Source organism: Polyodon spathula, chromosome 13, assembly GCF_017654505.1.
Source record: "Polyodon spathula isolate WHYD16114869_AA chromosome 13, ASM1765450v1, whole genome shotgun sequence".
Lineage (NCBI taxonomy): Eukaryota > Metazoa > Chordata > Actinopteri > Acipenseriformes > Polyodontidae > Polyodon > Polyodon spathula.
Window position 1 is genome coordinate 5,752,560 of NC_054546.1, and position 17,992 is coordinate 5,770,551.

Below are 17,992 nucleotides of genomic sequence, written 5' to 3' on the forward strand. Positions count from 1 at the left end.
CTGGTGTGTCCTTTTTTTCTGTCAGTTTTTTACTCCCTTTGTGTAAACACTATAAATTATATGTTCATTTAATAACAGCAATGCTTGCAGGGGTGCAGTGAGCACATTAGGTCATCTCAATCTGATGCTTCGCATGCTCCCCATATCCTCTCCCATACTGCATACTGTGGGCTTTTGGTAACAGAAGGCTTGCTCCTCAGCAAATGAGAAGGAAATACAAATATACACAAGTATGAATTCCAGAATATGCCATTGCAAGGGCTCCATAAACCCAGGGATTCACACAGGAGAGCTTCCAGTTTATTTTTGCACAGGCTCCTGGGATATGCAGGGGGTGACGGAGGACTGAAGTGTTTTGTTTTTAAACACTCTCCTTGATAAGCCAGCTGAATGTATTTCAATGTAATGCCATTTCAAATAAATAAATGACCCGATGTAGTGTTTACAAATTAGGACTCGCAAAATTTTGGCACAAAGCGTGGAACTTCATGTTACCAACCCTGTTGTATTTCACAACAGAAGCTAAATCAAAATGAGTTCACGGAGTTGAAGATGCAATTTAATTACAGGCCAAAAAAACTATTTAACTTGGTCCTGACTGTAAACAAACCCAAAGCGACCATGTTGTCCCAGTGCAGGTGAGAGGGCTGACAGTTTTTAAACATTGATTTCTAAAAGTGGTAAAAGAAAATGCATGCTTTTAAAACATTCTAGGTGAAATCCAAATTTCAATTTTAACATCTTTTAACAAACATGTGCTTTAGAGTTTGAGAGTTTCATTCAGCTCTCTAGTTTAGACTGTCAACAAATCATGCATACAGTACAGTAGGCAGCATCCATCATGTGTTCCCACCTAATGCTCGACCCTGCTTGGTAATCCATAACCTTACACAGTCAATCAGAAGATACACAGCAGACAACCTGTTCAACGTCAATTCTTATGCAGAAAACATTGCCAAAACATTTGTCTGTTGCATTGCTGCTGAAAGAGCCTTATTGAGCTCATTTTTATTGCTGTTGCTAGATTACAACCAGACCTAAACTTGATATGGCTCCCTCCTCTCTCTTTGCCATTAATTGCTGTTCCTCCCATGTCCCTAAATCAGTAAACATGACTGATTCACATCGAGCTATTATTCTTCCCTTCTACAATCAAAACACAAGGCATACCTTAGAGCTTGCTCTCAAACGGGTACCCTCTGAATGTGTGTATACAGTGTTTGGAGACGTTTCCAAGTATTTATGTAGTTTTCCTATACTTTTCACATGGTTATGCTGTGCATTTTCTATTGCTCATTATATGCTTTACAATGCATACCTGTGCTTTATTACAATTTGCCTTGCTTTTACTGGGGTTTCTCTTTTATCTTGTACTCCAGAATGCTGTGCTTGAAACTTTCATAGGACCCCAAGACAGGAGTATCCCACCTGACAAAAACAAACACCATAGCAACGTGACTGGTGTCAGTAGATACACTGCAGTTAAACTGACCTGTACTGTCGCTGCAGGTTTTCTGCAGTATAATTTGAGATTGACATGTTCATTTTAGATAGCTTGGGGAACTGACTAAAACAATAGAGAGTTTAATAAAGTTATACAGCAAATCACAAAAACACATTTAAACCCCTGAGCTATTATGGTCAGGGCTTTACTACTGAGAATCTGAGAAGGGTTATTTCAGCAGAACATGATTTAAAAGTGCCATTTAATCTGGGAATATGCAGGAAAACTTTTTCATATTTAAAACCCTTGGTTAAACTGCTGTCACTGTTTTTATCCTCAGTCCTTCCTGTTTATTTTTATTGCGCTGGGTATTAATAAAGACATGAAGCAATAAAAGAAAAGCTGAAGTGGAAAATTATAAAGAATAGCATGGCAGCTGCAGCTCGATAAATACTGTCTATTGATCTTTGAGGAGCGAAAGTTTGTAGTTTTTAACCATTTCTTGGTTTAATTTGTTTTAATTGGGACTGCTGGCAGGGAATCAAACCAAAAGTGTATATTTAAACTAGAAGGAAAATACATTATCCCTAAACTTTCAAATTCCTTTTTAAACATTCTATTTACACCTGCGGTACTCTACAGTATATGTGCTTTAAACCTTCATGACAGTGCTCTTTGGAAGAAGCACGTTTCAACTATAATGAAGCGTGTGTTACTATTACATGTGCTAAGCTAGGCTTGAATATAGTGGGAAGCCTATTAAAAATACTTTCTTCTTCTTCTTCTACTTTCTTCTTCTTCTTTTCTTCTTCTTCTTCTTCTTCTTCTTCTTCTTCTTCTTCTTATATATCACATGAAAGACAACTTCCCAGCCCCTGAACAATTTTGTATAATAATTACAAAAACAAAGTTCCTCTAAACTTCCTCTAAATTTGCAATAACAAGGAAGAGGCAGTCCGGCGCTATTTAAATTCAAGTGACTCTGGCTCATGCAAATTGGATACGACAGGTTTGTACAGGTTTGTGAGATAGCATCCTGATCAAGGCTGCGCACTTTCAATAACAAATAAGCAAAATAAAAACACAGGAACAAAATTTAAGTTCAAACAAAACACAACAAACCTCAAACTTCTTAAAATAAACTAAACGCACCAGAGATATGACTTCCCTGGTGATTAAACAGAGAGCACAACCTGCTGTGCTGTGCAGCCTCTATGCTTTAGAGACATTGTCGAATTGTGCTGAATTATATTGAAACCTCTCCCAGGCTCTGAATAGTGCCATGCCACTAGAGTCCGGTCTGCTAATCTATACGGAAACCATTCTAGCTCAAGCTCTTCCTGGAAGGTTGTGGTCTGAGGCTTGGTCCCAGCAAGTTGCCAGGTCTTGTTCAACTACACTACAGACAATGTTAATGTGAGTCCATTACATACCAGGGGTTTTCTCCTGAAGTTATCCTTGTTTTCTTTCTAAACCACACTGAAAGAGTATTGTTTAGTTTTATTTAGTGCCACTTAACCTTAGAAATAAAGTGCGTCTCTAAACCTGGACAATAAGGGCTTACGCATATTTGACAGTATCTTTATGATGATCAGCATCATCGCACACGGCAACGTGTTTTATTTGGAATTACCTGAGCCTTCTTTCCATTAAGAATGCATGTGGTTCTAATGCAGAGCATGTGTTTGGTGAGAGCAACTGAAAAAGGCCACTATTTTACAGCTATGGCTAGGCGTTTAGCATCACCCAATAGAGTTAACTAAATTTGCATCATAAATTAGAATGAAACTTGCTGAATAATGTTACGTTAACGTATCGAATTACATACCGCTTTGTAGTTTTCCATATACTTAACGAAAAATTTAAACAAATGAAAAAAAATGTGACATTTCAAAATCTAACATGAAATACTGTATTACTGTTATGACTTCCGGTAGACTTTTGCAATATCATTTTGTTGTTTCTTTAATTACATAATGTTAAATAAAATATCTAAATTATGTTCATATATATATATATATTTTTATATATATGCTATATATCTATATTAATAAAAACCTGTATCAACATATGTTAGTAACACACGTCCTCGGCCAACGCTTGAACACCTGCAATCACACACGCTGTCAACCATGGCTTACTAAACTTCTTATGTAACTGGGACATGCCTGGGAGCTTTGTTGAAGTGGTTGTTTAGGGCAAATTCAAGTGTCCTAAATACCATCTGCTACCCATGCTGATTTTTTTTTTTTTTTACTGCTCAAGGTGTGGAAAAGTACTAACAGGTAAAAAAAATACACAGACAAAGGAGGCACCATGTTTCACCTTGTAATTTAGTGAGTAGTTCTCTTGTTGTGAAAAGGAGTAATTAATTATTAATCATTGACTAACTGTCCAACAGATAGGGCTGATATGGAAGTACAGCTGACACACAAACAGCTGCTGGGAATTCAAATATCCTGCTCATATTGGCACGGTCAGATTATTATTATTTTTAAATAAGAAATACCTTGATTATTACTGCTTCTTTGTGCTGTCTGTTCCATCGTTCATTTTAAAGCATGTTGGTATGGCTGACCTTTACTGCAAATTGGAACTGCATTTTCTGCAGATAGACAGTAAGGCCCATTGCAATATCTATAGGAAATGTTTGTTCTCATGTTGAATGAATCTTTTAAAAGTTCAGGTAACTTATCGATAACTTCCTCAATCATAACATTTTTAAAAATAATGATGGAACTTGAACTAGCTGACAGAGTGTTCTTCTTTAATGATCTTGTCAAGCGTTGAACTCATTCAGTTTTAGTTAAACAGAAATGCACACAGCATGCAGACAGGCAGACATGAGCAGCCCTTATTTGTTTGTGTTTGGCAGCTATTGATAATACCAGATATTCTGCATGATCATACATAGTAGTAAATGGGTAAGTAGACTTTATGAGATCCTGTTGTTTTAAGCAACATGAAGAACTCTCCAGTTAAACAACGGTCAACTCTGGGTATGCATGTGGAAACTTATAATAAAAATATTCACTGAAACTACAACAATTAAGACTGTATAAGTAAGGAACAGCAAGTATTGAGTTTTATTTCATAAAAAAGTAGGTGTGGCAGGGCAGGGCCCTGTCTGTAAATTATAATATTGTTGTGTGGTGATTTGGTAGTGGTTGGCAGGGATGGGGTTAATTTCCTATCCCTGCCAAAATACATGTGAGAATGTGGCTGGAGCTAATTGAATAATTGATAATTAGGCTCCAGCCACATGCTATAAAAGAGGAGAAAATCCTTTGTTTGGAGGAGGGAATTTGGGAGTGAAAAAGTTTTGTTGAAGATTCAGTGAAGGCGTTGCCCAGCCTGAACAGTTTTGTTTAAAACTTCTGTTTTGGCCCTTGAGCTGGTTATTTTCATTTCTGATTACTGTTTGTGACTTGTTTTTGTTAAACCTTTTATTTTGCTTTGTGAGCAGTGTTTGGTTCAACTTTTTGATTTACTTTTGTTTATTAAACAGCACAGCAGCGCTTTAACTGCAGTTTTAATGTCTCCGAGTCTCTGTCCACCCAGCAATCGTGTCACGTATGGTTACAGAAGCGGGATAGCACCCCCCAGAGACTCGGAGACAGTTTTAAACAGAACTGTTCAGGCTGGGCAGCGCCTTCACTGAATCTTCTCCAAAACACTGAGTAACAAAACTTTTTCACTCCCAAATTCCCTCCTCCAAACAAAGGATTTTCTCCTCTTTTATAGCATTTGGCTGGAGCCTAATTATCAATTATTCAATTGGCTCCAGCCACATTCTCACATGTATTTTGGCAGGGATAGGAAATTAACCCCATCCCTGCCAACCACCACCAAATCACCACACAACAATATTATAATTTACAGACAGGGCCCTGCCCTGCCACAGTTGGATATCCTGTTAAGCATATAAATGCTGAAACAGATTACAATTCAAGTACAGTGCCTTGGAAAATTATTCAGACCCCTGACCAATTCTCTCATATTACTGAATTATAAATGGTACACTGAAATTTCGTTCTATATCGATATTTTATTTTAAGACACTTAAACTCAAAATCAATTATTGTAAGGTGACATTGGTTTTATGTTGGGAAATATTTTTAAGAAAAATAAAAAACTGAAATATCTTGCTTGCATAAGTATTCAACCCCCACACATTAATATTTGGTAGAGCCACCTTTCGCTGCAATAACAGCTTTAAGTCTTTTGGGGTAAGTATGTACCAGCTTTGCACACAGTGTCAGAGTGATTTTGGCCCATTCTTCTTGGCAGATTTGCTCCAGGTTGTTCAGGTTGGTTGGACAACGCTTGTGGACCGAAATTTTCAAATAGTGCCACAGATTCTCAATGGGATTGAGATCAGGACTTTGACTGGGCCACTGTAGGACATTCACCTTTTTGTTCTTGAGCCACTCCAATGTTGCTTTGGCCTTGTGCTTGGGATCATTGTCCTGCTGAAAGGTAAATTTCCTCCCAAGCTTCAGTTTTTTAGCGGACTGAAGCAGATTCTCTTGCAGTATTTTCCTGTATTTTGCTCCATCCATTCTTCCTTCAATTGTAACAAGATGCCCAGTCCCTGCTGATGAGAAGCATCCTCACAGCATGATGCTGCCACCACCATACTTCACTGTAGGGATGGTTTGTCTTGAGGCATGGGCAGTGTTAGGTTTGAGCCACACATTACGCTTTGAGTTTTGGCCAAAAAGCTCTATCTTTGTCTCATCTGACCACAAAACCTTTTCCCACATCGCAGCTGGGTCACTCTCATGCTTTCTGGCAAACTCCAGACGTGCTTTCAGATGGTACTTTTTGAGTAACGGCTTCTTTCTTGCCACCCTCCCATACAGGCCAGTGTTATGCAGAGCTCTTGATATGGTTGACTGGTGCACCATTACTCCACTCCCAGCCACTGAACTCTGTAGCTCCTTCAAAGTGATTGTTGGCCTCTCTATGGCTTCTCTCACAAGTCTCCTTCTTGTCTGAGCGTTGAGTTTTGAGGGATGGCCTTTTCTTGGCAGTGCCTGGGTGTTGTGATGCAGTTTCCACTTCTTGATTATTGATCCAACTGTGCTTACTGGGATATCCAAACACTTGGATATTATTTTGTACCCTTTACCTAATCTATGCATTTGTATTATTTTATCTCTAACTTTTGTAGAATGCTCTTTGGTCTTAATTTTCCTTCAGATTCACAGCCTTACCATTGATCCTTCAACAGTGGGGTTTTTATCCAGAAAATGTGACAGGAACTTTAACGGTTCACAAGTGGAGGCCAATGGTAAGGTAATTGTGTCCTTGTTAGGGCAATTTCTTTCATCGGTGCAAACTGGGAGCTTCCACAGCACAGGGGTTGAATACTTATGCAAGCAAGATATTTCAGTTTTTTATTTTTCTTAAAAATATTTCCCAACATAAAACCAATGTCACCTTACAATAATTGCTTCTGAGTTTCAGTGTTTAAAAATAAAATATCAAACAGAACTAAATTTCAATGTACCATTTGTAATTCGGTAATATGAGAGAATTGGTCAGGGGTCTGAATACTTTTGCAAGGCACTGTATATTCTGCACATAAACAACACACTGTGATTGTTTTTACAGTTTTATTATCTATTTATACTGGCTGTTCTGATAGCGATAAAAGGGAGTGTTTTATCCTGACTCAGCGACCACTACCATTCTCATCATGACACACTACCTATACATTCTAAGCTCAAGGTTTAGTTGCACAAAGTTCCTAGTTTGCATGAATGTTTACAAACAAAGTCCTTTCCTTTGCTGAGTACCACATGCTCCTATACTGTACAATATGCTTCAATAATTAGGCCTGCTAACCCCTGCATGGGAAGGAGACCAAACCATGTTACAATATTCTTGCAAGCATGACTTTGAGAATGCATTTGCACAGATAGTTTTGTCAATAACTGAATCGCTGCCACACGAAGCAAAGAGGTGTCATGGGGACAAACTTTCCACTGGCTTCAATTTATGACCCTTGACTCCTAATCTCATTTGGTAGAAGCAGTACAATTCCATGGCTGGGAAACTATCTAATCAGCTGGACTATACATATATTTCACAATGCGTCAGTTAAAAACTTGTATTATTTTACTATACTGTGTACTGAATTGTCACTGTATACAAATTAATCCTCATCTTCTAGCTCTCTACTATGTAATTCACCTTGACATTAATTAGTATCTCTACTACATAAAGAAAGTGTTTTTGAAATACACAGGATCAAATGTTTTAAAGGTAAAAGTTATATTATAAAAAATGGGGATTTATAAAAAAAAAAATCTAAGATCTCTAATGTGTTATTATAATAAACTCTGTGCCACATTTTATTCTCTACACAGTACTCCCTCTTTATTTAGCAAAACATCACAAAATTGTACAATATTGATAATAGTAAATGAACTGTGCCAAACTGTGAACTAAATGAAATGGTCAATTATAAAATAGTTAAATAATGACGTATCACTGTAATATAGGATGCTGTGTGTCATTGTGGCTCAAAGTATTTAGTAGCATTTATATTATAATTCTACTGCAATATGCTACAGCAAAGGAAATCATCTAAAAAGTATAATAAAAAAAAAAAAAAAAAAACACAATAAATGAGTGAAAAGACACCAGACCACCACACTTAAATTCAAACAGGCTTCATAATAGCATCCCTGGGCTAAAACAGTGAAACATGTTTTACAAGCTGGGAATAATACCAGTCCTCCATAATGCTGAGTTTACTTGATCTCTGTTTGCTCCTGCATGCCTTACCACACTGGGTTCTTCTTTTGTTATTTTCAGTGCACTGGGTTCTTGTTAAGCAGCAGAAATTGACAGCAAATACAAGGTTCAAAGAGCCTGTGCAATGCACTCCAGGGCTCTGGGTCTGTGTCCAAGAATGGAACTCGAGTTAATTGAGTTTAGAATGGAGTAACATGAGTTTCATGGATCAAGTTCACAGGTTGTCTCCCTCCTTCGTGGAATGGGAATCTCCCAAGACACTGGAATTCTGTTCCTGTTTCTTTGAATGGTGGAAGCAGATGACACCTCGATCACTGTTTACATCACATTTTACACTGTCCCCTAAAGACCAAATTATGCCACAAAATATAAAGAAAAATGCATAAGCAACAAGTTCAATTTAGCCATTATCCAGCATTGATTTTTTTCTTTAATGCTTTCAGGCTTGGCAAAATCAAACCCCAAAATCAAATAACAAGCTCAAGTGAGGCTCTTTCAATGTCTTCATTAGCTTGTAGATCCCCCCCCCCCCCCCCCACCCGCAGTCATAGACCAGCTCTCCAATAAGACCATTAAGACCCTGGTGGTAGTAATATAGGGATCAGCATAATTGTGAAGGCACTGGTCGGAGATTTTTGTCATCTTGACTTAATGTCTTATTAGTTTTTACCTTATGCTTTTTTTTTTTTTCGATAAGGTATAGATAAGGTTTTGAAAATGTTTTTCTACTGCTGCATGGCACTGTTAAACCACACATATAAGAAAAAATAGTTGACTTGTAGCTGGCCTTCTCTCATCTTCCCCCTGGTTAGGGAAGAAGAGTAATTTGAAAAAGGGTCACCCTTTCCCAAAGGCACAGCTTACATGGCAATTTACATTAATAACAGGGAAGATGTATTTTGCATCAGTAATGGCAGGTTGATTAGACCATATTGACAAATTCCTACCTAGGGCTAGTCTAGGCTGTGTCAGATATGAATACAAATTAGTAATATTTTACATAACAGAAAATACTGTATGCCCAAATGCCCTTGTAAAGAGGCTTCAAGTGACACATTTTAAGCATGCACTTGTTATTTTATGATTCACATTATTTATAAACAGTCAGATATTTAGCATCAGAACGTAATTGGAACAAGACTTGCACGGTGTACTGGGGTAAGGTAAATTTTGTGTGCAGCTCTAAGTATACAGTAAACAAATAAACAAATGTAGATTAAGTTACAGCAAGACTTCTCCAGCCCCATTTAATGCAGACACAAATCTATTAGTCATAATTACAGCAGTGGATTTTATTTACTTTTTAGCTTAAAGATTTCACTCTTAATGATCTTTCCTTCCTTATGAGCATTAGGGATAATGATTATTTAGTTCAACTCTATTACTACCACTGGCACAGCTGCACAGGAAATCCCTACTTAGAGCAGGCCAAAGTGGTTTTCGGAGCCAGGAAATGGAGCCCTGTGATTTGGTTTTACACGTGCATAATTATCAGTGCTCTGTTCCTTTTTGTCAGGAATTGTGTGCTCATAAAATAGCTGGTAGGAGGACAGAGGCAGGGACTAATGACCAGGGCTTACTCACACAGCATGTATGGCAGGGGCAGAGGCACAGTGAGCTTACCCTGCACTGCTCAGGCATCATACCACACCACCCTGTCTTCAAAGCACCTTTCCCTCCTCTGTAGGGGGGGTGAGGGATCAGTCCAGACCCAGTGCTGGAAGATTCTGTCAGCTATATGAAGGAAGACTAAAGAGCTTAAGAAAAGTTATGAATGTGAGGAGACCATTCGACACCTCCAGCTGGCTTCATAACCCAAGTTGCTAGTCTGAGCTTTGTCGAAACCACCTGTATGAGAAATTAATAGTCTTAATAGAATAGAATTAATAATTAAAGCATCATTCAATAAAACTAAAAACATGAGACGATGCAAGCACACAGCTGCACACTGCCCCTTGCAATGGGTGTGCCTTTTGCAATTTCCTATCGAGTCCCAAAACAAACTTAAACAGATGCAACGCTGCAGCGGTTTGCCGGTGTATTTATTTCATAACCAAGGTCAAATGGCTTTGTGTATCACGCTTGTAGCAGACTGACCCTTGGATAACTCCATTTGCACAATGAGGGAGCTAAAACAATGATCTGGGGCTGCCCAACAGAACATTTATAGCAAAGAGGGAGTGCCAGCGTCCCCTCAGAATTAGTACGCTGACTGCGCCATAATGAAAGACCAACTAATGCACCCGAGGGCTACCAGTTCATGTCCTTTCAGAACACTGAGATCCTGGGTCTCTGATCTCGTTTGCTTAGGGTGTTCTCTTCCCCATGATGTAAAAAACAGATCATGAAACTCGAGTACTTGCATTGTAAAAAGCTGTGAATAAGCTTTGAGCCACTCCACTACAAATATAGAAGATATTTAACTGAAAAATGTACTGTTTTATAGGAATCTTGCACTAATTCACAGTGTTTACCATTTACCCCCATTACTGTAAATGAAAGGTCAACTGACATATTTAAAGCTGCAGTGTCTATAATATTCCTGTTTTTTTTTTTTTTTTTTAATTTTCTTATAAGAAAGCAGACATTATTGGCAGTGCAGTTTGTTTACATTCCATAAAGGTAGCTGTCATTAATGGGATACCAGCTTCCTAACATTTGCATTTACAGTATGTGAAAGAATGGTCAGTCTAATTTCTCAAACTAACAAACTGTTGCAGAAAAAAACAAACAGATTAAAAAACACATAATAATGACCCATAAATGCCAGAAGGACACCCTCTTTCAAGCTTCAGTTCGCTGTGTGCATTTCATCATTACCTATTTCGAAAGGATTTTTTTTTTGTGGTTATTAATTTGGGTGGTTGCTTATCAGGAAATAGCAGACCTAATCAATTCAACTGTGCGTGATGCTTTCATGTTGAATGTGTATGTATATTCTGTACCATAGATCCTGTAATTAAACCCTGCTGTGTAGTGTGCCACATGGAATAATGAGCACCACATTTTTCTAGCACTACTTTATATATTAGAGTAACATTAAATCCTGTCAAATGTTTTTTTTCCAAATATCACTTTATCACACTTTCATTTTGTAATTTTACTTGTAGTCAAACAGTAATTACGCAATAACTGCACAAAACACACATGCAATTAATAGTCTCATGTACACGTATTTCTACTTCTTAGAACAGTTAAAGTGCTTTGAAAATATCTGTATTTTTATAGATTTTGATTTTTTTTTCTATAGTTGATCATTTGAGATTTTGCAATATAAATGACTGTAATCATTGGAACTGGAAGAACATTGCCTGATTAAAATCCTTCAGAGCCTCCTCTAGTGCAGTTCAACCTGAAGAAAAGACCTCTGCGTTCTCTCAAGTGTGCTATTCAACTCATCCCAGTTCATAAACCAGCTACACAGAGGATCAACCCATGAATACAACTGAACAAAGTATGTTCATTGCAAGACCTTTCCTTGTAAGGTAAAAGAGACAACACTCAAGGATCCAATTCTGTTCACTATGTTTTATTGAGTTTTTAAATTAAGAAATACACTTGGCGTGCTCTGTCCACGTGTTTTCACAAGCAGTGAGAATTTAAGACATTTTCATTTTTTGTTACCTTGAAAGGCAGCTGGAAAGCAGTCCTTCAGCTGTCACAAAGGGAACTCACACTTATGTAACTTTATTGTTTATTTAAGGAGGCACCGCGACATTGGCAGGTCAGGGAGTGTGATTTCCGAGGGTAGAGCACAGATTGGTTAAACTGAAATAAGATGACTTTAAAGAAAAGAGCTGCTTAACTATTTAAAAACCTGGATGGTCTGCATTCACCTAAATACATCCACCTATAGAAGAGAAACTTGTTACAATCCCGAAACATCACACATTCTCTGTTTCGGTCACTACACCCTGGTGACTTTTTAAAAATCAAAAGCTGTGGCCTCGTTAAGCTGTCAAACATGTTTTCTTTTCAAAATACTGTTGGTACACCAGTGTGTAACCATTAACCTGTCCCCCTGCAACACTCTGCCACCAGTGGATGTATTAAAATAACACATTTGTTGTAAGTGGTATTTCTTACTAATGTATTCTTGCATGCACTAGGCTAATGGTTACACCAGCTGTACCCTTCTGTACTTGGAGAGAAAGGCATGATTGAGGACTGTATACAGTATTAAGGGTTGCTTTTAAGTTTGAGTTTTAAAAAGTGCCCAGAAACGGAAAACGACACACAAAGTGTACCCAGACTGGAAGAACACATAGTTGATTACAACTGTGATATTTCATAGTTGTACCAGTTTTCCCATCTGGCTCTGGAACCAAACAAATAGGATCCGATTGATCCAGTTTCAAACAGTATTATTGGGTGGGGGGCCTGGGCTTGTGGATTCAGTCTATTAAAGGTTAATTTCTTTGATTTGTGTTATACATATTGGTTAAAACAATATTATCTCATATGTTTACAATCCGCTGCCTTTACTGTGCCTTGGAAACCTTCTGGTGATGAAATAACAAACCTTCCCTAACTTGACCTCACACTGCTCTAAGATAAGAGAGGAGCCAGCAAAAACAAACAGAAAACACCCCTCACTAAGCTCTGCTTGGTACCCTTCTCCAATTATAACAGGTAAGGCCCTGAAAGACTGCGTTGTTGTTTGATGTTTCATTTTACACGGCAGTGTAAGCCAGGTGCACTAGATTTAAAAAAAAAAAAAGGCTAAGGTTGAACTAATTGCTCTGGCAGAAAGGTTTCAATAAACTAAGGCACTTCTTATTGCTCAGCTAGTTTCCATTTTCTAAAAGTAGTTTATTGGCTTTAATTCCCAGAGCCAGGCTGGCATGTTTATAGAGATTGTAGAGTTTGGTTCAAAGGTCACTTTACGAATATCACCTGGAAAAGTATGTACTGTAGAGCAACTGAACTTTCCAGGTAGCAACAGCATGGGGAAGAGGTTAACAGCGTGCACCACAGGGATAGCTATCTACCACACTTCATTGCCTAGACACCTATCAGTCATGGGGGTAGTATTATCATTCATATAGAGAGTATAACATTAATTTTCTTAATATTCCTACTACTTTCACATTTCACACAGAAACTCCCTAGTTGTGTTCTCATGACCTTGGAAGAACGGCTGCTTTTAGAGGCTTTGATGCTATTGGTTAGAGCTCCCTCTAGTGGTCACAGGGGGGAAAACGCAAAGCAAAATACAGTTGCTGGTTACCTCGTAAAACTTTAGTTTTGATAGATAACATACAATATCACTTAAGCGCAGCCCCGAGGAATTAAATTAGTCTGGTACAAAATCAGATAAGGCAGTCTCTATGAGTCAGCTGCATCCAACAGTACTGTACTTTACTTGTTTTCCAGTTAATAGCAGATATGGGAAGGATAGGTAGAAATACATTTTAGATCCCACGCAGGAAGGCTATGTGCGGTTACGGCCCAAATCAACAGGCTTTAAATCTTGATCAGAAACTTTGGATGCTCCCTAGTGGCGAGGTTTCTGTTTTTTTTTATAATACTGAATGGTCTAATTTCGTATTTAGGTAGCTGGGGGCGTATGTCAGGAGCTGGCGTTGTGTAATATTCTGCTTCCCATAAAATTCTACATCCCCTGCTTATTGAACTATACGCAATCAGGTGGTCTAGCAATTAGACTTCCGCCACGGTTTGTTTTCTAATGTTAAGGTTAGGTTAAGGGTGAGGGTTAGTCTATATTTGCATTATTACGGTACAATGTTTTTTGCTAATCAAAAATCATTTGATTGCATGTAGTACAATAAGCAGGGCATGCAGAATTGTATGGGATTACACAACACTGGCACCTATCACTGACATACACCCCCTGCCGTGTAAATACACAATTCAAGTTGCCATACCACTAGGAGTCTGGCAGTCTTCCATCTGTGGGGAGGGAGAGACTCTGCGGTTTTACATAAACAGTGTGTCTTTTGTGTTTACGGGTGACCACAGATTCAGGGCAGCCAGCCAGTGATGTCACACAGGGGTTACATGCTGAGCAATTGCTGAAGACACACTATCTACTGTTACATGTTTTTGATTTGTCAGTGTCTCGTGTTTTCTAGTTCATCAGTTTTTTGACTCAATGCAGTCCAATGGGAATTGACTCAGAAATGTAACTACATGCTCGGTTACTCATTTCAGTGGAATATAAAGGACACGTGAAACAATGGATGACTTATAAACACTACTATATAACTGTCAACAAAATGTGACAAGATGTGACAAGTGTAAAAATGCACCCAAGACAGCATGCCTCTACCATCATTTCTCTAGCACTACAGTAGCTCTGCCACCTTGTAGTTTATAATCTTAAACCCTTTTAGTCACAACGAAGAAAGCAAGGGTGGAGAAAGCAAGGGTGGGGTATATCAATAAAAAGGAGGGACAAAGAGAGCTGCAGTGCAAAATGGTGTATAATCAAAACAGTTTGTGCATTTTACCTTTGTTGAGAAGCGTAGTCAAGCACAATTCACCACATCACATTGTGGTATTAACTGCAGTATATGAAAAAGCACACACCTCACACCTGCCATACTAAAACCCCAGTACATGTGGATTAACCAATATCTCATTTCAGAACAACAATAAAAAGCTTCCTTAATATAGGAGAGATAGTACATGGAAAAACTACATGGTAGCACCACCTAGTGGCGACTGATTACTTACATTTACTTGCAATTCAAAACATGTAGAGTTGTGCAATTTAGGTCTGTCCTGCTTCAGAACAGAATATACCCCTACCTGGCCTAACATAGGTGTACATGTCTACTGTGAAACTCCCACAAGCATAACCCTGCAGAGTGGCATGGGGTTAGATAGACAGTAAACTGAGTCAGGAAAGCGCTCTGATGACGTGGTGAGAAATTAAGCTGTAAATATTGGGACTGACCTGTACTTTCCCATCCTCACTTGTAGAGCCTTCATCCTGCACTGCTGAGCCCCGCCGACATCATTCACCAGATCATCTCCAATCATGATGGCCTGTCGAGAGCAATGAGAAACACCTCAACATGCTGTCAAGCACCACTTTATTCCTACCATATTTCACATGCTGCGTTTCGCTGAACGCATGCACCTGATGTTAAATATTGTCACTCTAGAGATTAAACATGATCACACTGTCAGCAATCCAAGTTAAATGTACGTGAATGTGTATTTAAACGTGCACCAGTACATGTAATATAGATATCATATATATATATATATATATATATATATATATATATATAATATTTATAAAATGTTACGAGATATTTACCCTATGTTCGGCTAAAGACGAGTATTGAAATTATGTATAAGTCGACTGACTGTTAACATAAGAACATAAGAACATAAGATCATAAGAAAGTTTACAAACGAGAGGAGGCCATTTGGCCCATCTTGCTCGTTTGGTTGTTTGTAGCTTATTGATCCCAGAATCTCATCAAGCAGCTTCTTGAAAGGATCCCAGGGTGTCAGCTTCAACAAACATTAATTGGGAGGTGATTCCAGACCCCCACAATTCTCTGTGTAAACCCTTCTCACAGCGGATACAAGACAAGACGTAAGGGGGAAAAGATTTGAGGTAAACAACTTGGGTACAGGCCACAAGAGACGTAGACCTGCTGAGTGACAGGCAGGAGATCAAGACGGAGGCTGAAGTTGATACGCCCCACAGGTGAACAGCATTTATTTACATATCAACACACTGAAAAGCTCACATGACACTACCAGCAATGGCAAAGCACGGAACACATACAACACAGTGTACGAAAACTTTGGTGGGATCTACAGTCTCTGAGCTAATCTTCTCTGTTCAATAACAAACTAACGTTACTGAAGATTAACTAATGTTATTAAAACTAATGTTACTAATGATTAACTAATGTTACTACCTTAAATCACTGTCGTTATAAATGCATTTTCTGAATTTAGGACGGATTTCATTTCTCGTTTGAAGTCCTGCACTGAAGCATAGCTTACTGGTGTCTCTAGTGTATTGCTACAAGTGTGTGCAATAGCTGTCCTCAGGCTACCACAAAGTCTGCTAAATACTATTGTAATGCCATCATTTGGCAGAAATGGGGATCCTGTAACAGAATGCAGAAATTTGGACATTTCGTCCTGATCCACTGACTTGATGACGTCACGTAAATAGTAATAAGCAACAGCTTTTTCAGGTCGTTTTCAGAAGTTGTTATACGCTGCAACACACAGTCTGCTGTAGGCATCTCCTGCCAGTACAGGTACGAAATTAATATCTGTATCTAACTGTGACCAAAATGCTCTCATATGAGACTCTGGAAATAGCCTGCCTTATAAAGCAATTCAAGAACATTGGTTTTATTACCAGTTCATTTTGTGCTACAAGAACCAGTTGCTCTCTAAAATCTTTAGCTGAAGGAACTGTGTGCATGCCATTTAGTGTTCGCTTATCTCAACTTCAGTAGTTCAACCAGAACGCTGTCGGTATAGTGCTCATCATAGAAACTGTAAGTTCGGAAAACGTCATGGTGTCCAAGTAAGTCCATGACAACGGCTGGTACATCAAAACTAGTCAGTAGGTTGTAGCAAGATTCCCCCGGTCCTGCTTTACCGGAGGCTTCAATCTTCAGGCCTTTTACTATCAATCATAGAGGTATTAAACACAATAGATAGCAGTGTTGATCTACAAAATCTGGGCGACACGCAATGATTAAGCTGACACATGTGTGACCAAACTTTACCAACAACAGAAAAAATGTCCTGCTCTTTGGCATATTGATTTACTGATATACATGGGACAGGAGCATCCTCACCTTTAAACCACTGAATGAAAGCACTGTTCCAAAAAGAAGAAAAAAGATCTTTTGTTAACCCACCAAAGTCACCTCCCTCTTCCCCAGTAAAGTTAACATGTAAACATTTATTGATGATACTTTGATTACTGTAAATTCTGTGTCGATCTTCTAGAACAGTGCGTCTCTTAACTTCAACTGTAACTTCTTCCAATAACACATCTCGTTCAGAGAAAGCTGCGTAAGGTAGAAACACAAATATTACATTACAGTAGATTGTATCTTTAAGTTGTGCCTTTCATTCCTCAAATTTCATATTTTGCAGAAATATGCTGAATGTTATTAAAATATCCACTATCATGGCATCTCAATTGTGAGAGACACTGTGTTTCTTGAAGAGATCACTATAGTGATCATGAAATCCACACCCAAGAGCCTCTTACTATGTATGGATTGTCACCCAGTGCAGTCTCTACCTCACCGACGGTTTCGTTCGTTCTTTTTTTTTTTTTAATTACACGTGGTTTCATAAACTAAATTTTAATGCGGTAACATAACATAATTTTTAGTCAAAAAAGGTAGTTTGGTAATTTTAGAATTGCCAAATAATGAGTTGAGTTAAAAAAAAAAAGAAAATACATACCTCTTTCAAACTCCTGCTCCTTTTCTCCCAGAAGAGACTGGTGGAGCTGAACCTTATGGGAGAGAAATATTAGAGAAAATATCTAATATGTAACATTGCAGAAAATACTGAAATTAAAACCTCTGATTAAAATACCTTAACCCGTCTTTACATCCAATCAATTTATTTGAATTCAATATACTGTATGTATCAGCATGGAAGACAATCCAGCAATTATGGAGAGCTTTAAAGTTCTGGCAACACAATTATTAACTTGGGAAACAACACAAGCTTATACCATAACAGTAACAGCATGGAAAACTTCAAATGTAATATCCTTGAGCAAAGCCATTTCAAAATGAATGATCT

The 17,992-nt window shown here is 38.2% G+C and overlaps 1 protein-coding gene across 1 annotated transcript in view; it reads left to right on the forward strand.

The window, feature by feature from the left end:
* Positions 1-15,345, forward strand: part of LOC121326202 (protein FAM53B-like) — a 53,607-nt gene extending 38,262 nt beyond the window's left edge. Inside the window, exon 6 of the mRNA XM_041269419.1 lies at positions 15,161-15,345. Coding sequence (XP_041125353.1) covers positions 15,161-15,310 — 150 coding nt within the window. The 3' untranslated portion in view covers positions 15,311-15,345. The remainder of the gene's footprint in view (positions 1-15,160) is intronic.
* The last annotated feature ends 2,647 nt before the right edge of the window (positions 15,346-17,992 follow it).